The following is a 23830-nucleotide window of genomic DNA, read 5'->3' on the forward strand; positions in this document are numbered from 1 at the left end:
TTCAACCTGCACGGAGCCTGTTTGGTGTTTTCACGTTGTTTGCTCTGCCTGGTTCCACCTCTGGCACCAGGCAACCCTCTGGGAGCACCCTGGTGTTGGTCTCTTAATAAGCTGTCTCGGCGCCAGACTCCCAGGAGGGCAGGGTCTGTCTGGGAGGATGCGAAGGAGGGCTCCCCAGATCCTCAGGTGAGGGAGGGCGGGAAGGAATCGGCTGGTTGGCTTCGAATGCCCAGAACGTGAACCTCCCCAGGGCCAGGAGTCCTTCTCTAGCCTCCAGCCCCTCCCCTCCCCTTCCTGAGCCCCCCGAGTGGGGAGAGATCAGGAGGGCCCTCCAAGGCAGGCCTGGCTCCTGAGTCCTCTGCACCTGGGCTCCCTGTGCCCGGTCCTGCCGGCTCCTCACCCCACAAAGCCTCTCTTGTCCTTGCCCTAAGCACCGCCACCGCCAGCCCTGGCCGTTGCGTCCCTGCTGGCTTAGAGAGCTGGGGTTTTAAACGTCCCACAATGCTCCGCCAGCGGCAGCTGAGCCTTCCTCCAAGCGCCAGGGCCTTCTGGTGAGAAGCAAGTCCCCCTCTTCCCTCTGGGGAGCAGGCCAGGCAGCCTGGCAGGGCAGCTTTCCGGCCAGTCCTGCAGGAACACACCTGCGGCCTTCTCACCAGCAGGAGGAGGCAGAGGAGAGAGGGAAGAGGAGGAGGGGGATGCTCCCTGCCCTGGGTCCTCTTTGGGGCCAGGGGTCCACGTCTCCTCCTTCCCAGGGCAGCGGGCTAAGGGGCAAAGCTCTCTGACCCAGGACGAGCCTGACTCTGCTGCTGCCCACAGGCAGGGGCCCCTGAAACTGGGCAGCCCCAGATTGGAGGGGAAGTGGCACAGCTGCCCTGGGCAGCCAGCGGCAGGAGGGCAACACTTGTGCCCTGGATCGATTGGCAGCAGGCTGACCACTTGGTCCAAAGGGCACCAGCAACAATAGGAAAGTATTCTTGAGCTGGAACTAGAAAACCAACACAAGCCAATCACTGGTCATGACGGTGTAATAGGAGAGAATCTCTCTAGCTCCACAACTCTGAGGGGTCCTGCAGGGTCTTGTTGGTTTGCTGGCAGACATCTCATTACCCAACTAGGTAACATCATCCGTGCTCCTGGGGGGCTTCCTCCCTGCCAGGGTTGGTGGGGATGTTTTTTCCTGGGTAATTCCTCGATTTGGGCGTTCTTTTTTTTCCTGTGTGTTTTGTCTGGTGTGAATCCCAGCTTATCTGGGCGTTGCCTGCTGGAGACAGAATGGGACAACTTGCCACGGCAAACTCACCACGGGACGACTCTCTGCGGGACAATTCAATCATTCAGTGTAATTATTTCAAATAATTTTAAAAATATTTTAATTTTTTGCCATTCAACATTTCATTTGTCCCTCCCTCGGTTGGCATCCTTTAATGATTTGACCCCACCGTTTCTTCGATACGAGGGTAACTCTGGTCCAGTTACCGTAGGCCCTGCTACAAGGGGATGTGTTCTAGTCTCTTTGCTTCCTTCTTGGCTTTCCTATTGATTTTATTATTTGATATTATTACCATTTTCTTTGTTTTAGCCTCAAAATGTTGCTGTACTCCGGCTTCGGCTGCTGGTAAGAATCTACGAGTCTCGGCCTGTCTCTGGAGTAGAAATGATAGAGGGCAGTTTTGTGACCCCAGTTCAGCTTACGATGACCGAGACCCTTCCGCGTCAACTTGGGGTAATGGCAGCCACCACCCTGCAGCTGAAGCCCCTCCCCTTTCTAACACGCCCTTTTCCGAAGACAGCCAGGACTCTTGCCCGGCCTTCTCTCATCCTCCCCAGCTCCTCGGTGTCCTCTGAAGGCGGCCACAGGTGGTATTCAGCTGGTAGCAGAACTTTTGAGTAGTTGGGAGAACCGGCCAATGCCGCCTCTGACTGGCCCCGCCAACCCCATCTCTTCTCCGCCTCCCATTGAGTCCCAGCTGATCGGCTGGGTCTCCTTTGGTTGCCCTGCACGGGAGAACGGAGCTGGAAAGCAGGTTAGTGGGGTGGGGAGGGAAGGGGGATTTGGCAGTATATCCTTCCCCTGACACGCCCACCAAGCCACGCCCACAGAATTGGTAGTAAAAAAATTTGAATCCCACCACTGAAGAAGGCAACCTTGTTCAGGTAATGGCGAAGGGCTGAGATCCCGCGGCTGGACGTTCTCGCACAGCTTCCGATGCACAAGCAGCCATCGCAACTGAAGGCTCACAATAATAATTTTGGGATTAAAAAAAAAAACTTTACAAAGAAAGGGAAGAGCCGGTGGGAGGGGGGAAGGCAGCGTTCGGCTGCCTGGAATTTCAGCCACCTTCTGCCCACCTCCCGTTTCTCGGGGGCGGGGGGCTTGCCTGAGGCCACCAAGAACATGTGGGCGGTGGCCACAAAAGCAGACTTTGCCAAAGTCAAGTCAAAACTGAATCCCTTCTGTCAAAATCTGTGGAGCTGGAAGGAAAGAAAGAAACTTGTTCAAGTCTGCAGGGCAATTGGTGAGGACTGAAAACAGGTAAAGGTGTCTTTGAAAACCCAGCTGGAAGCATTATGGCCAACTATGGCATAAGTAGTTACGACCACAGTGGAGCTCAAAACTTAATTTTGTCCCGTTTTACGACCTTTCTTGCCACTGTCATTAAATGAATCACTGCAGTTGTTAAGGGAGTCACCCGTCTGCTAAGTGAGTCAGGTTTCCAATTGACTTTGCTTGTCAGGTGGTTGCAAAACCTGGGATCACAGGATCGCAGGACACTGAGATCGTCATAAGTATGAACAAGTATCTGAACGTCGATGCTGCAACAGTGTGGAAAGCGATGGTCACTTTTTTCACTGCCGTTGCAACTTCGAATGGCCGCTAAACGAATAGCTGTAAGTTGAAGACTGCTGGTATGGTCACCTTTCTCCTTTGTCCACTTATAAGTAGCCCCTGACTCCCTCCCTCTCTCTTTCCGAGGTCAGGCGGGAATGTTGACCGCCTTCTTTCCAATCTCTGCCTTTTACTTTCTTTCCCTTCCTTGTGTGCCAGTTGACCGCCCTTCTCAAATGGACACCCAGGGTCTCATTTAACCCGGGTTGCAAATTAGAACCTCACTGGTTCAGGAAGCCTCTTCCAGCCACTCCGCAAACAGGTCTCACGGTTGAACCATCTCGTGAACAACAACCAACGATGGAATAGCCGACTTTGGAGCTGCGTGTGCGAGTGCAAGAGAAAAGCGTTCCGGAGAGGCAGCTCCGCATTCGTTCCAGCAAAAGGGCCAGGCAGAGCCCCTCTTTAAGATGGCAGGGGAGATGGCGGGCTTCTCTGAGTGGGGCGGGGGGCAAGGGGCTGGGATCGTTTTCCTTCTGCCCCCCCCCCTTCCCGCCCCCCCCCCGAGTTCTTGGCAGGCCTCAGGACCTGCTGTGGCACAGCCCAGCCCTCCCTGACGGCACGGCGAGGGAGCCCTTGGGGTGATGGAAGAGGCCTGCTGGGCAGGCGCCGGAGAGCGGAGTGTCCGAGGGCTGCTGCGCCTGGTTCCCCCTGCCTTTCCTTCCCCCACCCGTCCCTTGCTGGGGAAGGAGCAGCCCCTGAGCATCTCCCCGGGGCTCTTCCTCCTTCCCTCCCTCCCTCCCGATCCCCTTGCCCCTCTCCTCGCTCCCCCTCCATGAGCTCATGCAAAGGATGGCGGTGGTGGGAGAGACATCTGTTTTGATTCAAAGTGGGGCTGGGGCCTTTCCAAGAACAAAAGCCTTCCCAGCCCCCAGTCCCTGTTTCCCCCCACCCCAATTCAGAGAGAAGAAAAGGCATTCCTCAACACACACACACACACACACACACATGCAGATTTGGGAAGAGGACTCGGTCCAGCGCTGCTTCCTTTCTTCTCCCCCTCCCACCCAGCCTCCCCCCCCTTGATGATGGTAAAAAGGCACAGGGAGGGGCCCTGAGTCTGGGGGTCTCTGGCTCTGGGGCCTTCAGCACTGCCAGCTTCCAACCCAGAGCAGCCCCTGGGGTCCGGTCTGTGGGCTCACCTCTGGCTTTCGCTGTTGAGAACTGGGCTTCCACGGAACAGGGGCCACACCTGGTCCGAGCTGAGTGGCGGGAAGGGTCTCTGCTAGGAATGAAGGGCGGGGGGAGGGGGACTCGCCCGCCCAGCTCCCAACGGTCCCTTTCCTTCATCTTGTGGGCGCAGGAGAGAGGCTCCCTTTGTTAAGTCAGATCACCGAGTCGTGCCAAGCCACGCAGCTTTCGAAGGGCGCCCATCACCAGGACAGAGTCTTGGAGAAGCCGGTTAACAGTTTGGAGTTGATCTCATCCGACCTCTTAAGTGAGTTTCCCAACAACTTTAAGCCGTGTGAGAATTCCTCCTCCTCACTTCCAGCATGGGAGTTGGTGTCTCTACACATGTGCAGCCTGCTGGCTGGGGAATTCTGGGAGCTTGACTCCACCACCACACAAGGAGAAGGCGCTGCTTGTGTCCCCACCGCCTTCTTCCTTTCTGAAGAATGGATCAAACTTCTTTTGGAGACCAGACCACCACGGTTAAGTCAGGGTTACGGAGACAACACTTTTCCAAACAGATTTGCCTGGGATTTCAGGCCCATCGTTCCTGGAGGACACCAGTTGCAGGAAGATGGCTTAGACTTAGAGCGAAGCCAGCTCCGCTCTCAACTCCCAGGCAGAGGAGGGCCTTGCCCAGCCAGGAGATAGCAAAGGGTCCCCAGCCCTGGACTTGTAGTAGGTGCTGGGCCAGAGTATTGGGGCTTCCAGACTGCAGCGGGAGAGGGATACACACACACACGGAGAAGGGTGCCTGGGCTAAAACTACCTTTTATTTAATGGACATTTTACAAGTCGATGTGATCCTTTTCCACAAGCTTGATCCCTTCCGTTCCATTAAACAAAAACCCAGTTTCAAGTCACAAGGCCTGGGCAAACCCACGGAGGGAGAAGGCGGGTGGGGTGGCGGGCAGGCAGATTTTGGGCAGCTGGAGATGCTGAGATGAGGAGAAGGGACCCGCCACAGAAATGGGTGGCTCGGTGCCCTGGGGCATCATGGAGCCCCCTTGCCACTCATGCAGAATCCAAAGGAGCCCCTTCACTGAACCATGGCAGGAGCTCCTTGGATGGACATGGGTCAGCACTGGGCATCCAAGGAGATTGGTCTGTTTTATTCATTTATTAAACAAATTTATATTCTCCCCCCCACACACACACACACAACTCGTGCACAGGTGACGCCGGGCAGCTTAGCTAGAACAGAGACTTGGGGACACCTGAAACCCTTCAAAAGTTTTATTACAGCCTCTGGTGGGCCACTGACTGGTTTGTACCCCCAAATGACGAGGAAACGTGTGCCTGGTGGCTGGAATGAGGGTGGCAGAGGGTGTGGCAAGGCAGAACGGAGAGGTCCAGACGGTGCTAATTACTTTATGAATGCTCCCCATTCACAAAGCCACTGCTGGTTGATAACAGTCTCTGATGTTTCCGCTTTCTGGGCTGCTGAACGATGGGCCTCTCTCTCCTAAGACGGATTTAATGGGCATTGCTAGTAAATGATGCTCTCTCTCTCTCTCTCTCTCTCTCTCTCTCTCTCACACACACACACACACACACACACAAAGAGAGTCACAGATGATCAGGTGTAGAAGGTCCTGATGCTGAGAGGGATGCAGTCAGGTCCTTGTTGCAGGTGTAGGACAGAATGAGGCCCTCTGGGGCCCGAATGGCTGCCCTTTGGAGTAACAAAGGGTCCCAACGTCACACAGGGCGACCCCCAACACCTGACTGAGGAGGAGCAGCTGGGGGAGCCCTCGAGGAACCGAAGTTCCCGAGATATATTATCCTCCAAAGGTTTTTCTCCACCGCAGCAGGGTCGCCTTTACTTGAGGGCTTCTGGGCCGACCCCTCCCTCCCTCAAAAGGCTCCACGCCTCCGTTAACAACGACGCCGGCTTGTCAGAGGCCTCCAAGCTGCCCGGTCAGGGGGTTCAATGGGGGCCTCGGGGCTCAGGCCGGCTCCCTCAGGCGACCCTCCGGGGTGCGAAATAGGGTCCCCCCGCCTGGAGGGCCTGCCGAGCCCCGAGGCCCCCGCCGGGGCCAGCACTCTCTTCTTCCCCCGGGGCTCGGGCCGCCAAGCGCCCCCAGCCAGGCCGTCCCCCGTCCCCCTCGCTTCGGAGCCCTCCGTCCCAGGCCGAGCGCGGGCCGAGGCCGGAGCAGCCGAAGGCGTCCCGGGCTTTCTCGGCGAGGGGTGCGAGCCCTGAGCCAAGCGGAGCCCCGCCACGCCCGGGGACGCGGGGCTGCAACGGCCGCCGCGCTGCCAGAACGGCGGGGGCTCCGGCGGGCTCGGCCGGCCAAGGGGCGGCGGTGCCCGGCCTCGGTGGGCCTCGGCGGGGAGGGGGCTCGGGAGAGGCTCGCAGCCCCGAAGGCTCCGGTTGCGGGGGGCGCGCACGCCGCCGCCGCCGCCGCCTCCTCCCCCTCTCCGCCTTCCGCAGCGCTGCCCGCGGCCCCGCCAGCCGCCGCCTCGCGCCCGGAGAGCCAAAAGGGGGTGTGTGAGCCGCCCGGGAAACTACATCCCCCATCAGCCTCCGGGCCTCCTCGCCGCCGCCACTGTCAGCTGCGGGCTGCAGCCAGGGGATCGAAACAAAAGACGGCCTCGGCATCCCCCGCCCGCCGCTCCTCCCGCGGCCGGAGCCCTTCCTCGGACCCGGACCCGGACCCGGCTGGCCAGCCCAGGCGGACGGACTCGGGCGCTGCTCGGTTCTGCCGGCTCTCCCCGCCCCTCCGCGCTTCTGCTGCGCGCTCTCGCTCGCCCCCCTCTCTCTCTCTCTCTCTCTCTCCCGGTCTCCATCTCCACACCCCCTTCGCTGCCAGGCGGGGTCTGGAGAGCAGCGGGAGCAGAAAGCAAGGAGGAAGAAAAGAAAGGCGAAGGAGGGAGACAGAGGGAGAGAGAGAGAGAGAACGAAAGGGAGAGAGAGAAAGAAAAAGAGAAAGAAAGAGAGAGAGAGAAGGAGAGAGAGAGAAAGAAAGAAAAAGAAAGAAAGAAAAAGAAAGGAAGGAAGGAAGGAAGGAAAAGAAAGAGCGAGCGGGCGGACTCGCGGCAGAGCTTTGTGCGGCTGGATCCAGGCTGGGCAGGAAGATCGGGTTTCAGCGCAGGCAGCACCGGGCGAGGAGGAGGCGAGCCGCGCCGCGCCGCCAGAGGCGAAAGGAGCGGGGCGCTGGGGCTCGGCCAGGAGGGGAAGAAGGAGGGAGGTGGGCGGGGGGTCTCCGGCTCTTCCCTCCCGGCCGCCTCGCTCCCCGTCTTTGTGCTCCTCCCCCTCCTTCCTCGCAGGCTCTTTGTTCCCCTCCTCCTCCCCCTCCCCCTCCCCCCGCCGCCCAGCCCCCTCCCCTCCCTTCCCAGCCCACCAGCAGCAGCGGCGGCGGCAGCAGCAGCCGCCCCAGCGAAAGCAGGAGCAGCCCCATCCTCGCCATCCCGCCGCCGCGCCCCCCCACCCCCCTCTCTCCCCAGCCTTTGTTAGCCATGCCTAGCCTGGTAGTGTCAGGGATAATGGAAAGGAACGGGGGCTTCGGGGAGCTGGGCTGCTTCCCGGGAGCAGCAAGGACAGGGCGCTGCTGGAGGACGACCGGGCGCTGCAGCTGGCCCTCGACCAGCTCTGCCTGCTGGGCTTGGGGGAGCCTTCGGCCGCCGCCGCCGCCGCCGCCGCCGCGCCCTCCGCCGCCGCCGCCTCGGCCTTGGGGCGGCGGGGCGGCGGACGACAGCAGCGGCGGCCAGCCGGCGCAGCCCCGCCGCCGCCGCCGCCGCCGCAGCAGCAGCAGCAGCCGCCCCAGCAGCCCGCGCCCCCGCCGCCCCGCCGCCCCCGCCCCCGCCGGCCTCGGCCCAGCAGCCGCAGCAGCCCCGCCGCCCGCCGCCCCCAAAGGCTCCTCGGGGCGGCCATCCCGCCGCCGCCCCGCCGCCGCCGCCGCCGCCCGGAGCCCCGAGGCCGGCAAGCTCTGCGTGCTCTACAAGGAAGCCGACCTGCGGCTGAAGAGCAGCTCCAACACCACCGAGTGCGTCCCGGTGCCCAGCTCCGAGCACGTGGCCGAGATCGTGGGCAGGCAAGGTGAGCCGGGCGCCGAGGGGGCGGGAGGAGGCCGGCCGCGATCCCCATTGTCTCCGCCGCCCGGCTCCGCGCTCGCCGCCGCCGCCGCTTCTCCGGCGCTGCCACTCCCCCCTCGCCCGCCCGGTCCCGCGTCGCCCTTTGTCCCGCCGCTCAGCCGCGCTCCCGCCTTCCCGCCTTTGTGCTCTGGCCGGCCGGCGGCGGCGGCGGCGGCTGCACTTGTCTTGCGGGCGCTCGCTCTCCGGGCCCCGCCAGCTGAGCGACCGGCCCTTTAGTCCGCTCAGCCCGGCCAATTGTCCGCCGAGCCTTCCCGCCGCCCGGCGAGGCGCTTCGGGGCTCCCTCGGTTGCTGCTGCCGGGGCGGCGGGCGGGCGGGCGGGGGGCAGGGCCAGGCTCCCCCCCCCGCCGAAGTTTAGCGGCTCCCCGTCCGGCTCAGGGCCCCGCCGCGCAGGTGGCGGCCGGGCGCTGCAGGGGGCGGGCGCGGGGTGGGGCCCTTGCCGGCCAGGGCCTCGGGGCCCTCAGCGAGGGCCGGGGAGCGCGCCGCGCCTGCCGCTGGAGGAGGAGGCGGAGGGATGCGGGACGGGGGCGCTCTCTTTGTCTGCCTGCCGGGGCTCGGGAGGCGGCTGCCCAGCCAGCGCGGGCCCCGCGGGTCGCCCGCGGGAAGGGGCGGCGGGGGCCGAGCCAGAAAGGGCGCCGGTGACTTTTAATTGTGTGCACAGCCCCCGGACCCCCTTTGTGGCCGTAGCCCTTCCGCTCGGAGCCGGGAAGGAGCCGCGGGGCGGGGGCGGGGGAGGCTGGGAGAAGCCCGTCTTTGTTGGGAGCCCTTCGGGAGCGAAAGGGGGTGTGGTTCTCTCGGACTCTGCGCGGCGGCGGCGGCGGCGGCTGAGGCTGACTTCGGGCGGGCGGGGGAGGCGGGAAGGAGGCGAGCGCTGGACCGGGAGCAGCCGGACCGGCCTCGAACTCGGGCAGGGGGATCTCGGAACCTCCGGACTGCCCGCCTCGGCCTCCTTTCGTGCCCGGCGCTGCCAACTTCGCGGGCGGCGCTCCGGTCTGGCGGTTGCCTCCGTCGCCCTGCGGGGCTTCCCTCTTTGTCGGCCGGTGTAGAGCGACCTGAGGCGGGGGCGGCGGGGGGGCGGGGGCGCTTGGGCTGCCCCACCCTCCGGGAAAGAAGGCCCGCCGCTGCCGAAGGTCCCTCCGTGGAAGGGCCCGAGATGGCGGCGGCGCTGGCCAAGAAACAGGATCCCCCCCCCCCCCCAGCGCGGCTGAGCAACCGCCTGGAAATGGGCTGCAGCTCCATATTGATATGCGCCAGGAAGAAACGGGGGGGGGGAGGGGGGCTTTGCCGGGGCCGAGGTGAGAAACGGGGGTTCAGGATGGGGGTCTGCCTGGGCAGGGAAAGGAACTTGGGTGAAGTTGGCAAGCTCTGACTTTCGAAGCCCCAGTTAGAACAATGGAGCCAGCGGTGGGTTTTCCCCTCAGAAGGCTTTGAGGCCCACCAGCTGTGCTCCTGCAGCAGAGAGGACCCTTCCCACCCTTCCCGAGGCCTCCAGCAAACCGGGTTATAAATCCTCCAGAAAAGGGGGATATAAAAGATATTAAAAATATCCTCCTGTGCCCTGAAAATCACTCCGGGTTCATTCACAGGCTCTGAAAAAGAAAGGTACAGAGGACAGACCATGACATTCTGTGTGTGTGTGTGTGTGCGTGTGCGCGCCTCCTCCTCCCCCCGCTGTCCAGGCTGGCCCACCAACCCAAATCCCCTCTGTCCAAGCCCTCCGCTGCCATGGCGCTGGTGCAGGCAAAGCCCCTCCGAAGGTGCATTGCAGCGGAAGCCGCTCTTTGTTTAATTAGGCTGGGTTCTTGCGAGGGGCTGAAAAGGGTCCCCACTTGTATTATATTTTCATATTATTTTCAAAAGGAAGCCGCATTTTCAACCCTCTCAGAAACGGAATTGTGTGTGTGTGTGACTACAAAAGAAGCTGTGGAAAACGCAGGCTGGGTTACCTGCTGACCCCCCACTCCTTCGGGCAAAGGGGCTCTTGGGGGTCCACACGGCAGGCAGACAACGGGGCTGGCAGAAAAGAATGGATTCTTGGGGGGGCGGGGGTGGTGGTGAGAGAAATTCCTCCCACCATTTGCAACTCATATATATATAAATCCGTACTGGCTGCATTCTTAGTGCGACTGCATCCTCACCGCTTCTTGTTTGCTTCTTTCATTTTCCGTGGAACGGGGGAGGGGGGTGCTGGGTTGCCTGACCCCCCAAAAACCAGAGAACCCCTGACAAGGCCCAGCACCCCTCTGGAGCGCATGTACTGCTGCTTCGAAAGGGGCTCCCGCTGCAACAAAGAGGGTTGCCTGCCCCATTGTTCCCCCCCCCCCCAGGGGCCTGCTGGTGGGGTTTGGCGGGGAAATGCCCTCCCTGGAAGGCGGATAGTCCGGCTCCCGCCTGGGCCCCGCTCCGTCCACCTTCCTTGAGTTTTGGGGAGCGGCAAAAACGGTCCTCCTTTGTGGCCTTTGCAAAAAACATAAATAAATAAAAGGACATGGTGGGAATCTCAGCGTTGCAAATGTATCGTGGTTGAAGCCAGGAGGGAGAAGAAACGGGTGACATTCGGTTCTGATGTGCCTTTTTCAATCCAGGGTTGTAACGTTTCCCCTCACACACACACCCCTTTTGCATTCCTGGTGTTATTCGTTGGGGGGGGGTCACTCCTGGGGAACCAAGTCCTATTTCCCAGTTGACTTTTCTCCAGATTTTGAAGGGATCCAGACAAGGGGGAGGGAGGGAAGGAGGGGCGGGGATGGGACTTAACTTGAGTGCAAGAAAACCCCGGGAAGAAGAAATAAAGAAGCCAGCTTTGGGCTTTTGTGAAAGCAGTCCCCGTTTAAATCTCATGGCCGCTTGCTTCTTCTCTGGGGCAAGTCCTTTCCTCCGTCAGCAAAGCGGGGAACGAGGTGGGCGCTGAGAAAGGTCAGCTGCCTGGGCAGAAAGAGCCCCTTAAAGGTCATCTCCCCGAAAGGCTTGTGAGCAGGCATCCTCTCCTGAGGTTTCTTCCCCTCCCCCCCCAGGTTGGAGGAACAAAACGGAGGGCCTCCCACCGCAACAGGAGTTTTTGGCTTCCAAAAACTGGGGCCGGGCTTAGTGGGAAAACCCCTGTCGTCCTCCTCCCGGGCACCTGGATTTGCAGGCAGAGGTGTGGGAAAGTGGATCCCGTTGATGGGACTGGTTTCCTTGCGTGGATTTGCATTCGGCGTCTCTGAAGAGCCGCTTAGGGCAGAGGGCAAAACAGGCAGAGAGAGGCAGGCGGACCCTTCCACGGGTCGCTTTTGTGTTAGCTCTCCATTTCTCCCATTATTGTTATTATTATTTAATTATTAATCTTGCGTCGACTTTGCTCCATCCTAGTCGCTCGCCGACAGAGCAGGAAATTTGCTCCCCGAAGAAGAAGAAGAAGAAGAAGAAGAAGAAGAAGGGGGAAAAAGGGCCAATTGAGAAATGCAACGTTTCAACCTGGGCCTGGCTGAGCCAATGGCTGAGTTCAGGATGTGGCGTGGTGAGGAGGATTTTGCGCTGATCCCAGGGGATCCGGGTTCAGATCCTCTCTCAGCCTTTGAGAGCCCCCTGGGCAAACCGAGGCCCCGCGCTTACTTCCTCTGCTGCTGTGGGCAAAACCCGGGAGGCGGGAGGGCTGGATGTGCCCCTTGGGGGGTCACGGAGAGAAAGAGGGGCAGAGACCCGCCAGCCAATTCAATAAATAAAACATGGAGCCCCGGCACAGCGTGGAACCACCAAACTCTCCGGGCTGAGCGTGTCACGTGGCCTTTTGTTAACCTGCATTCAGGCCTGAGCGCGTTGTGTGAACCCAGCTACATCTGGTCAGTGGCAGCTGGAGGCTTGGGTGCCTGACAATGCTCCTGGGAACAGGCCCAGGCTCAGCCTTGGGGGGCTTCCGGATCAGGCTCTGGGTGGAAAATCCCCCTCCCCTCTTTCTGGGACTTTGCATAATCTTCCCTCGCAAGTCTCCCACCTTCCTTCCTTTCGGGAAAACAAAATGAGTGGAGAAGAAAAGAGGAGGCCCGCCATGCCTTCGGATGGGTGTCTGCAGGAGCCACCTGGCCGGGAGCCCCCTTGGCCAGGTCTCCAGAGGGGCGTAATGAGTGTGGCAACCCTCCACCGCGCGCCCTTCTCCTCGGGCTGGGCCTGGGGCGAGGGGTGCAACAGAGTGGCGTGAATCTCGAAAGGCTGGTTGCGGCTCTCCTTGGACTGTCTGGATCCCCTGGTGTTGAACCCAGAGGAGATCCTGCTGGGGACAGGCATATGGGGGCCCCTTGGATGGCAGGGTCGGGGGGGGGGGCATTGTGGGGCCTTCACCTGCGTACGGGAGGCCCCGTCGGGATCAAGGGAGGGGCTTCCCCATAGGCTCTGATTCACCTGACAGGCGAGTGGAACCACAGCTGCCCCCACGGAACCTTTCCACCCTCTGCCCTGCAGGGCTGCAGGTTAACACCAAAGATGCTTTGTCAGGCCCCTTAATAGTCCCGGGCCTAAAGGTGACCACGCTGTCAATATGGAGACCGTTTTCTCCCGTTGAATGGGAGCCACCAGAGGAGGCTGAGGATGGTCCCCCGTCACAGACACAGGGCTGGCAGGCCAATCCCGAAAGAACTGGGAGGCTTAGATAAAGCTCTTGCCCCCCCGCCCCCCGAGGCTCCTTCATCCCAGGTGGATTTGGGATCCCCTCACAGGCCTGCAAAGGAGGCCGGATTTTGCCCCTGGGTCTCAGCCACTCTTGCCTCCTACCACCCAGAGACACGTACTGCTCCTGAGCAGCCGCAGAGTGCGATTCCCGCACGACTAAGGGGCCGCGAAGGCTTTCCCAGGGCAGGGAGTCCTGATGGCGACCCAACAGGCGGATGCCCTGGGCTGGCGCTCTTTTCCAGAAGTTGAGGGCCTGGACTCGAACCAACACACGCACACGCACACACGCACACCCAGCATTTGTAATTCCTGTGTGAGTGGATGAGGCCATCCCAACGATGACAAAATGGAAGTGGTGAGTCAGATACGTTCAAGGAATCATCACAGACAGAAGCCGCGCTCCCCGAAACTCGGGCGATGATGACTTTATTCATGAGATCAGAATCTTTCTCGACCGCGGCAACTTCCCGAGATGCAGGGACTTCACCTCCCAGGGCCCCCCTGCGCCTTCCTGGCCTCCCCTCCAAGGGCTCCAAGCCCCCTGCCTTGGGGGCAGCCTTCCCTTCCCCACTTTCAGTTCCCCCAAATGCAGCACGAACCCGCGATACGCAGATGGTCCTCGACATACAACTTTGTTTAGTGACCCAAGTTCCAAGTTACAACGGTCCTGCAAAAAGTGACTCGGGACCAGTTTTCACACTTACGACCATTGCAGCCTCCTCCTGGTCAAATTTAGATGCTTAGCAATTGACTCATACTTATGACGGTTACAGTGTCAGGGGCGGGTGTCACATGATCCCCTCTCGCCGAGCCAAGCCCATGGGGAAACCAGCTTCACTTAACAACCACAGTGTTTCACTCAACAACAGTGACAAGAAAGCTCGACAAATGGGCCAAAATTCAGTGAACAAATGTCTCACTTAGCAACAGAAATCTGGCTCCTCTATGACCGAATGGACCCCTGTGTCAGGATTCCGGCAGTAGCACGGGACTAACCCCCTTCCAAGTTAAAATGATCGTTACATTTATAATATTTATTCCACTTCATTTTCATTTATAAAACAAAATTTGAATAGTACGAACTATTGCGACATTAACTCAACTCTTAGAAAACAACCCGAAAAGAATTCCCCTATCGTAACGGATCTGGCTTGTTTGCAACAGGCTGGTAAAGAGCCCTAAAGTTGACCCTCTGTAGTGTACAGAGCAGGCGTTATCCAACCGGTTCAGCCTTCTCCTTGGGAGCCACAGAGGAGTTGGGCCGCCTTTGGGGACACTTCGGTTTCCTCCCATCCACGCCCTCCTGGGTGCCCCTCGGGCACTTCAGGCTGCCCCACCTCTCAACGGAGCCTTTCCTTCCACCCACCTTGTCGTCCCCCCCCGCCTTCTGCAGGGCCAGCTCCTCCTCCTCCTCCTCCTCCTCCTGCCTTCAAGCCAGCCTGGACTTCAACCTGTGGCCCCCTTTCTGACCCTGCTGGCTGGCTTTGCCTCCCGGGGCCCAACTCCCACGCCTCCCTCGGCCAGGAACGGCTGCCTTCCCTTCCCACGAGCCTCTCCAGTCAAAGAGGGACTGGCAGAGGATGGCAGCTCTGCCCCTTCCCCCCACTCACCCACCCCACCCGGCCAACCTTGCTTGGGCCGTCCTGTGAACCGGGCTGCCTGCAGCCGGGGCCCCGAGGGGCTTCCCACTCCCCTTCCCTGCCCTTCCTGCAAGCGAGACGTGGGTCCAGCTTCAACCACAGCAAGGCTGAACCAGCGACTGGGCCAAGCGGAGCTGTCCAAGGGGCTGGCTCAGGCCCGAGACGGGGGGGCAGGGGGAGGGCGTGCAGGATGAGAGGTGGAGGTGGCCTTGCAGGAAAGGCTGCTGCACGTCTGTGCCTGCTTCCCCGGCCACGGGAGGAGGCCAAGGACCAGGCCTGCCTCTTCTTGCCCTCAGTAGCCACCATCAGGCCAGCGTTCCCCCTGGACGCAGGGCTGGCTATGATTTCCTCCAACTGTGGAAGAAGAACTAAGGAGGAATTTCGGGACAGGGAGAACAATTCGCCAGTGGAATGGCTTCCCTCCAGAAGTTATGCGTCCCTGGAGGATTTCAAGGAGGGATCAGGCAGCCATTCTTGTCCAGAATGGTATCGCGTGTCCTGCTAGAGTAAGGGGTTGGACTAGAAGACCTCCAGCGCCCCTTCTGTTATTCTGCATTCTGTAGACAGAAGAGCTCTTTAAATGGGAGGAGAAGTTCAGGATTGGGACCCAGAGCAGGAAGGCTTGAGGGTGGTGTGGGACGGAAGGCAGATGGGGAGGAAGTGAGGAGGGGGCCAGGCTGAGGCCTGCAATGCTGCTGAGTGGGGCTATTGGTGACAACCTTGGGGGAAGCGCAGGGGGACTGAGTATCACTCCTGCAGAGGCCTGCAGCCCCTCCCCCTTCTGCAGTCTCCGGATCACATCGCTGAAAGTTGGCAGCTGAACTGCCCAGCTTGGCGGGGGGAGCTTTGGGCTCCTGCATGCAGCAAACGAGCCAAACCAGGTATGCGAGGAGGCGGTAGGTTCTCTGCCCCCTCCCCCCCCGCCCTCCCCCCACGCCAACATGGCCCTGTGACCCGGAGGTCAGTGCAACGGCCCGCTGAGATTTGGGCGAAGAACAATGGAGCTGCAGGGGGTTTCTTGGCTCCTGGGACCCCTGGAATGAAAGACTTTGGGGGCTTTGCAAAGGGGGGACGGCTGGGAAGCAGCTGCTGGGCTGAGCCCGTAGCCTCTCAAAGCCCCCCCCCTCCCCATTTTTTATCATGCAAATGTTTTGCAACTCTGCCACCCCTGAGATGGTTGGCTTCCTTCAGAGGTGAAGGGCACAATTCTGCGTAGACCCGGATAGGCCCTCCGAATTGCGCTTCTCTATCTCGGAGAGCCACATTCTGCAGTCTGGCAGAGGAAGGCAATGGGAAGAAGGCTGGCTGGTTCTGTTGGGCCAGTCTAAGTGGTCCATTTCTGCTGGAGGCCCATTGGCCGCTCCTGGTCTCCGGCCACACTTCTGGCTCTTGCGAACTCGCCTGGGTTGAAGTGTAACCACTGGGGCCAGAAATATGCCTGGGGAAGATGCCGAAATGTAAGAGCCCAATTGGGTCGCCAAAGCTCCAGGATAGGAGCCTTCAGGCACACAAAAGGCCTTGTGTTTTAGGATTAGTAGCGAGAGCCCAACAGAGCCTTCCCGCTGACGGGGTGCCATCGGCTGGTTTTCCTTGCTCTCCGCCCGGAGCTCCAAGCAATGAATTTGGGGCACCTGGTCTGCTGGTCCCTTACCTGTCTCAGGACCTTCTGCCCTCTGCGTGAACCTCCTTCCCTGTCACCCACCCCACCCGCTGCCCCCTGCGAGCATCCCAAAAAGATCTCTCAAAGCACCCACAATTCTTGCAGAGAGCCCGCCAGCCTGCCCTGCTGGGGTGATGGTGCCAATTTTAGGTGGCAAAGGTAGCAAGGCGGGGGCACACTTCCGATGGCTGGCTGGGCCTTTTCAGGACATGGGGGTTTTTTTTGGGGGATCTTCGCTTGTTTTTTTTAAAAAAAGGTTGAATTTAACCTTGCAACAGTCCTTCCCCAGCACAAAGACACTCTCTTTTCTGCATAGAGATCAGAAAAGGATATTGATGATTAATCCAGTCTGCACTATGAACCAGATTTAAGGCTTCAGATTCTTGGCTGCCACCGACCGAATAGGGAAAATTTGGTTCCTCGTGAGTAACGGTCCTGGAAAGGGAGGCCAGAGAGCATCCCTCAGGACCTTCCTGGGGCGACCTCTGTTCCAGGTCTGTTGCACGGTGACGCACAAAGTGCAAAATTATTATCATGATTGCGATTGTAGCCTTGACACAACACACCAACTAGCTCAGGGTTTCTCAGCCTTGGTCATTATTCAGAGAGAGCCAAGATATATGGAGTCCAACCCCCAGCATGCCGAGTGGCTAGGGAAACCTGGGAATTGGAGCTCACACATGTTGAAGTTGCAGAAGGTTGAGAAGCCCTGAGCCAGATCACAGTGAGTTTGTTAGGGAACTGACAGTCTTGGCATGTTTGGCCCTGAGACCTTCGCCCTCCCGTTCCCACTTCAGTCTCTTGCCTAACCCATCTAGTCTTAGGGAGTCCTTTGTGCTCGCCAAGCCCGGCTGTTTTTCTTTTAGACGTTTTGTTTCCAGACTAGGCAACCTCATCAGTGCTACTGATGCATTGATGTTGCCCAGCTGGGTCCTGAAACATCTGCAAGCAAACCACCAACCTTGGAGAGCACAAAAGACCCCACAGACTTCCTCCTCCTCTCTATAAAACCCCTCTCCCTTCTAGCACTGAGGATGTTACATAGTTGGGTCATGAAACGTCTGCAAGCAAATAACCAACCTTGGAGAGCATGCCCCCACCCTGTCTTTCTCTAGACTGGGGGTGGGGTGGGGGACTTTTTCTGGCTAGGAAGACCTTTCCTCTTTGTTCTGTCTCACTGAGCTGCCTATCCGGTTATAAACGTTGACTTGTGATCTTCTTTCGGACAGATGCACTTTTACAAGGAGGTGTAGGGATGTCTTTGTGCATTTTCTACAAGTCATGGATTACAAGTGGGGTGTTCCTGTATAAACACGTCTATTTTTGCACTCAGGATCACCCACCGCTTTACGCGGCTCCGCCACTTTCTGTACTCCCACAATCACAGCCTCCTCTGAAAAGAGCAAGAAAACTCCACGGAGGAAGGCTTCCTCGCCAGCTGGTAAAAGAGTTGTAGCTGCCTGCTCGGTGCCGTTGGTGTGTTTGTCAGTGTCTGGTGTAGCTGCACCTGGGAGAATTTTGATTCTGAGGTTCTGTGTGTTCTGAAGAGTGGTAAACGTGGATCATGGTACCCGGAATCAGAGGAAATTAGGGTCCCTGGTGCTGGGCAGACACCCTACACAAGGGGCATTTGTGAAGTGGGGGCAGCTCCTGAGGTTGTCTCCTCTTCCTGCAGGGGATGATTTGCAGAAGAACTTGTCTTTTTTGGGGGTGGGGGAGGATTGGGGCCTCTGTGTGCAAGATCCCCCCCCCCCGGTCTCCTCTTTGGTTAGTTGAGGTGAAACCCACCCTCCTGGCACCCCGCCTTTTTACGCCTTCAGCCAAAGGAAATTTGGACAATTCCTGGAGGGGGGGGGGTCAAGGATTTGCAGAGAGACGACCTGTCAGGGGCTACTCCATTTGTTGTGGGACTTGCTGAGGAGGGGTCTTGACTTACGGCCTTGACTTGCTTAACAACCGTTCGACGTTATGATGGATCCCCCCCCTCCCAAAGGTCTTGATGGCCTTACTTTTCACCAGGTTCCAATGTTCCAAGCCCCCCACCGTCCCCGCCCCCACTCGACTGCCTTTTGGAGTCTTGGTACCCAGCCTGCATTTGGATCTTTGCAGCACCCCAGGGGCTCTGTGACGGCTTTTTTTTGTTGTCAAAAATTGCCCTTCTGGTTTTCAGCAAAAACAAAAAGCATCCCAGAGCGAACAATGGCTGACTTAACGATCGGCACGGAAATGGTTGTGAAATTGGATGGGTTCCATGCATGACGGTCGCAGATTATGCCGTCATGGGCTCCGCGGGTTCCTCCTGCCCAAGGCACACACACACACAGGGGCTCCCCTGCCCTGCTAGATAGAGGAGGTGCCCGAATTGGTGCCCTCCCGGGCAGCCCCCCCCCTCGCCCCCTCCCCTCCTGCGGAACAGCTTGGGAGTCAACACGGCACCAGCAGGCCGGGTCCTGGGTGTTTGGCCAGCTGGGCGGGACGGGCTAACCTCCATTTGGTAAATTTGCTCCCCCTGAAAACCAGGAGTGGCTCCTCCCCGGGGTCTTGAGTGGGGACGATCCAGGGGCCCCTCAAGGCAGAGGCGGCCGCTAGGGATGCAGCTGCTCGCAGCCCCCCCCCCCCGCTCCCCACCCAGCCGGCCTCTCCAAACTTTCTCCCGTTCCCCTGAGCTGCAGGAGGGGCGGGGGGGGAGGGGGCAGGTACCCTGGAGAGTCTGTCAGGGCAGGTGCCTCCCACCAACCTTCCTGGGCCCAACCCATCTGCCTGCTCTCTCCTCCCCCTCTCCTCTTTGGGGCCTGCCTCAGGGCACCCTGGCACACGCGCACACACACACACACACACGCCCTACCCAGCCCGGCTCCTGTTCTCGCTGGCTCTCCCCTCTGCGCCCCCCCCCCACGCACACACACACACACACACACACTACCATGAGGTTGGTGCAAATGACATTTGTTCTTGGTTAAGCTTCTGGCTTGAGTGAGATTCCCTCCATCTGCTGCCTGCCTGGCTCCGTCTTCCTTTGTCTCCGCGTCTGCATGACCCCTTTGTTGCCATCCGCTCCATCTTTGCGCGGCTCCTGCCAGCACCCGGCCCTCTTCTCCCAGACCGAGGGAGCGGGGCGGGGGGGCAGGGGGGAAACCTTTGCGGGACCAGCAAGCTAGGAAAGGCAGCCTCCCCGGAGGGATTTTGGTCTCAAAAATGTTGTCCCCCAGATTCTAGCAAAGTGCGGAAGCCGGTTGGACGTGGAGGGCTGGGCCAATCCCGGAGAAAGAGGATGCACGAAGCTCCCCTCTTTGACCTCTTCAAGCAGCCCCCTTCTGCCCCAGGTCTTTAGGTCCGTTTTGGGGTGTGAAGCAGCTGGAGAGGCTCACCTGCGTGGAGACGGCCCAAGGCAGGTCCAAAGCAGCAGGGCCAGACCAGAGTGGGTGCAAAGGAAGGTTGGCGGGATCCACTCAGGCCTGTTGCAAATACACAGCCAATGAGGAAGGACGGTCTCTGGAGGACGGGGCTCTCTCTGTGCCCCCCCACCACCAATGATGCCCTTCTGGCTACCCCTGAGTTGGGATTCCAGCCCAGAAGTGCCATGCTAGGGGGTGCAAGGGATGCGTGTGGAATGTTTGGGGGGGGTCTTCCGGGGCTGGGGGGGATCGCCGAAGTGGGCGGGGAGGGGTGTTGATGAGTGGGGTGAGAAGGCAGGAATTCCATCGTAGTCGGGCCCAGCAAGGAAGACAGGATGGGAAGCTGAGGACGGGCTATTCAGGAGGAAGATGGGTCTGGTAGTTTCCTTCCGGTCCTTAGCCCACATCCTTGGAGGCCGGGGTGTCAGATCCTCGGCGGCCCTCGATTCCGGCTGTTGCCTTAGGACGCCCAAATGGAACGCGCCTCCTAACCGGCTACTTACTGTGAATGAGGCAGCCAACCTGGTGGGCATAAGTGAGACCTTATGGCAGGGTGGCAGGGAAGAGTGTGCCCAGTCGCTGCCCAGGATCTTTCCTTGTTAATTACACCCCCACCCCCCCATCAGAACTGGTGCACAATATGGGTCCTTCTTGGCTTCTGTTGACGGATAAGAAGACCTTTGCACAAAGGTGCCTTTTCCAAGAGTCACTCCTGTCCTCAGGCCTGGGCTACGGCGATATGCTTTACGTGTGACTTCCCTTGAAGGCTGCTGGGAAGCTACAACTGGTCCCAGATAATTCTGCTCTGCCATCAAAAGCCCGCGGGAAGAATTCAGGCTACTACACCTACCCCGCCTCCCTGCAGGAGACCTACTTACCGGAGGGATCTCTGGTCCTCCCTGGTTGCTCCTCAGCCTGGGCACAATTGGCACCGTCCCAGCGCCTTCCTTTGGGCCATGGTTTCTCCACCCAAGCAACTTCAAGATGGGTGGACTTCGTGCTGGCTGAGGAATTCTGGGAGCTGAAGTCCAGCTGCCTTAAAACTGCTGCAGTTGAGGAACCCTGCCTTAGGCGATGTCCCCCGGTGGGGCGGAGGAAGTGTGCCTCCTTTATGCCAGCATCTGCTCTGCCACCCCCGGCTCCTGCCCCGGCCCCTTCCAGACATTTGGATTTTGAACTGTGCTTTATGCTTGTTCCTTTTTTACTGTATATCACCCAGAGTCAGAGTTGCAAAGGAATGGAAAAGAAAAACAGGAGAGTAGAATTGAATGTAATAGAGTCATACATACAACTTCGATAAAGAAGAATAGAACAGAATGGAATAGATATTGGAAGGAAGGATAGGATAGGATATGGAAGACGGAACAGAGTAGAAAAGAATAGAAAAGAATATAGAACAAAATAGAATAGGAGGTAGTCCTCAATTTGTGACTGCCCACTTAGCAGTTTTTCATATTTACAACCATTTCCAGCATCCCATGGTCAGATGACAGGGATTCAAAATGTTTTTGCAGAAAAGTGGCATTTACGTCTGGTTTCTAGCAAGTTTGAGAAACAGTGGTCCTAGGTGAATAGTATCCAGGCTGAGCTGGAATGCACCCAGTGTGTGTCTGTGTGTGTGTGTGTGATTGTCAAACTGCTCTTCATATTAGAGAGGAGGAGGAGGAGGAGGAGGAGGAGTTGCTGCCTTCCCATTTTAGCCCCCTTCTGTGCATTTTCCCTCGGTGTGTCGGAAGGCGCCTGCGCCCTCTGCCTCCTTCCGTCTGGGTCCAGCTACTAAGTTTTCTTTCTCGTTTGTTTCTTCTCTCCTTCCCAAGGTTGCAAAATCAAAGCTCTGAGAGCCAAGACCAACACCTACATCAAGACCCCGGTGCGTGGCGAGGAACCTGTCTTCATGGTGACCGGGCGACGGGAAGACGTCGCCATGGCCAGGAGGGAAATCATTTCGGCCGCTGAGCATTTCTCCATGATCCGTGCTTCCCGCAACAAGGCCGGCCCGGCCTTTGGCAGCGCTCCCACCTTGCCTGGGCAAGTCACCATCCGGGTCCGGGTCCCCTACCGCGTGGTGGGCCTCGTGGTGGGCCCCAAGGGAGCCACCATCAAGCGGATCCAGCAGCAGACCAACACCTACATCATCACGCCCAGCCGCGACCGAGACCCCGTCTTTGAGATCACCGGGGCCCCCGGCAACGTGGAGCGAGCCCGAGAGGAGATCGAAACCCACATCGCTGTCCGGACAGGCAAAATCCTAGAGTACAACAATGAGAATGACTTCCTGTCCAGCAGCCCCGACTCAGGCATGGAAAACCGCTACTCAGAGGCCTGGCGCGTCCACACTCCGGCCCCGGGTTGCAAGCCCCTCTCCACCTTCCGCCAGAACAGCCTCGGGTGCATCGGCGACTGCTCCTTGGACCCTGCCTACGAGACGCCCCGGCTGAACGACCAAAACGATTTCAATTACAGTTACCTCTTCCCTAACTATGGGGTCAACAAGCAAGATCTATATTACGGGGTCCCCGAGTCAGGAGCCCCGCTGTGGGCTGGCCAGGAAAACACCAACCCAGTTTCCGTGCTCTTCTCCAAACAGCGCTCGGGCAATGCCAGCGCCCTCCACCCCAATTCACACCGCTCCCCCTCGTCGTCCATCCAAGAGCCTCCCCTTTCCGGGCTTCCGAGACGGTCTCAGGGAGAGCCCCTGCAAGGGTTCTCCAAGTTGGGTGCTTCCGCTACCAGCCGGACATCCCTCTCGAGCAGCCGGGAGTGCATGGTGTGCTTCGAAAGCGAGGTCACGGCGGCCCTGGTGCCCTGCGGCCACAACCTCTTCTGCATGGAGTGTGCCGTGCGGATCTGCGAGCGGACCGACCCCGAGTGCCCGGTCTGCCACGCGGCAGCGACTCAAGCCATTAGGATATTTTCTTAAAAGCAGCAGCAGCCGCGGAAACCCTGGCAAACAGGAAGAAGAGCGAGCGAGAGACAAGACGGATGGATGGAAGGACACCTGAAGCGGGAACAAACACAGGAGAGAAACGGACATTCATTTAAGGAGGAGAGGAACTATTTTAGGAACAATGTATGTTATTTTTAAAGAAAATAATGATCGTGGCAAGGATGGTGATGAAGAGGATGGATGCGATTTAACTGGAGAACCTATAAATATTTGGGCAGGAGATTTGATAGCAGTGGTTGGCGGTGCTGATTTTCGGTGGTGAATTCTTTTTCAAGACGGTCTGGGGTGGGGCTGGCTGGCCTTCCGGTGGATCAGGGGCACCTCCTGGTGACCGAGGGACTTCTCCTTGGGGGCTTCTGCTCCCCTTCTCCCCAATCCCCCCAGCTCTGGTCGCGGTCACAACGTGGCCGGAAGGTCTTGGCCGGCCTGGCAGACAACAGCTTTGGAAGGAACTCAGTCAGAAGGACAGGAGAAACGAATGGACGAGAGAGAGAGAGAGAAAGAGAGAGAAGCCCCTGGGAAGGTGATCAAACAAGGGCACAACTGCATTACCTCAACATTTAAATAAGAAAAAGAAAAAAAGAAGCAGCTAAAGACCTTTATATTCTGTTTCCTGTATTTTTTTCTAAGAAAAGGAGTTTAATGAAAATAAATAATATTTGGGCCAGGGAAAATGAGCAAAGGGGTCGGAAGAAGCCCTGGGTGGATCCTCCTGGCTACTTTAACCTTTTCGTTTGGAGTCTTCTGAGCCACCGTAAAGGGTTTTGAACACTGAGCTTTCTTTTTCTATTCCAGCAGGGATTCATCTAATAAGAATCAGGAGTCACTAACAGGGTATTTCCAAAAAAAAAAAAAGAACAAAAGTCCCGCGTGCAAATCAAGCCCTCCAAATTTCAGGTGGGGGTTGACCTCCATAAGCGTGCATTTCGTGATGCAATCTCAAAGACACATCCATGCAGAAGAGAAGTATTTTTTTTTCCCCCTTTTTTTCCTCGCTTGATTTTAACAACAGTTTCACATTAAAACCGAAGAAAATGGTCGCGCAATACTGGCAACAAAGCCCCATTTTAATCCACAACCCAACACAATGCAAAAAATACAACAAAGCAACCACCACACACTAGTAACTATTCAAATTAACCTGTTCATATATAATTTTGTTATCTAACTGGACCAAAAGTTTTGTTACTCAAAATCAAGTAAAAAGATTTAAAAAAAAAAAGAAAGAAAGAAAAGAAAGAAAGAATATTTCCTTATGGACCAAAACCTCTTTTCACTGTCCTCATCTGGATCTTCCTGAGGTTATCTAGTTTTATATATTCTATTTTTTTCAGAATGAAGCAGACACATGCTCAAAAAAAACAAAAAAATAAGGGAAAAAAAGAGAGAAAAAA

General features: G+C 58.1%; 1 protein-coding gene across 1 annotated transcript; it reads left to right on the forward strand.

Moving 5' to 3' along the window:
- The first annotated feature begins 7355 nt into the window (after positions 1 to 7355).
- Positions 7356 to 23538, forward strand: MEX3A (mex-3 RNA binding family member A). Its single transcript, XM_026717695.2, is given in 5 exon segments — positions 7356 to 7586; positions 7589 to 7840; positions 7843 to 7971; positions 7974 to 8096; positions 21307 to 23538. Coding segments are annotated over 5 exon segments (1677 nt in total). The 5' UTR covers positions 7356 to 7516; the 3' UTR covers positions 22410 to 23538.
- Positions 23539 to 23830: the final 292 nt, after the last annotated feature.

This window comes from Pseudonaja textilis, chromosome 16 (genome assembly GCF_049901715.1).
Source record: "Pseudonaja textilis isolate UNSWEBS1 chromosome 16, rPseTex1.2, whole genome shotgun sequence".
Taxonomy (NCBI): Eukaryota; Metazoa; Chordata; class Lepidosauria; order Squamata; family Elapidae; genus Pseudonaja; species Pseudonaja textilis.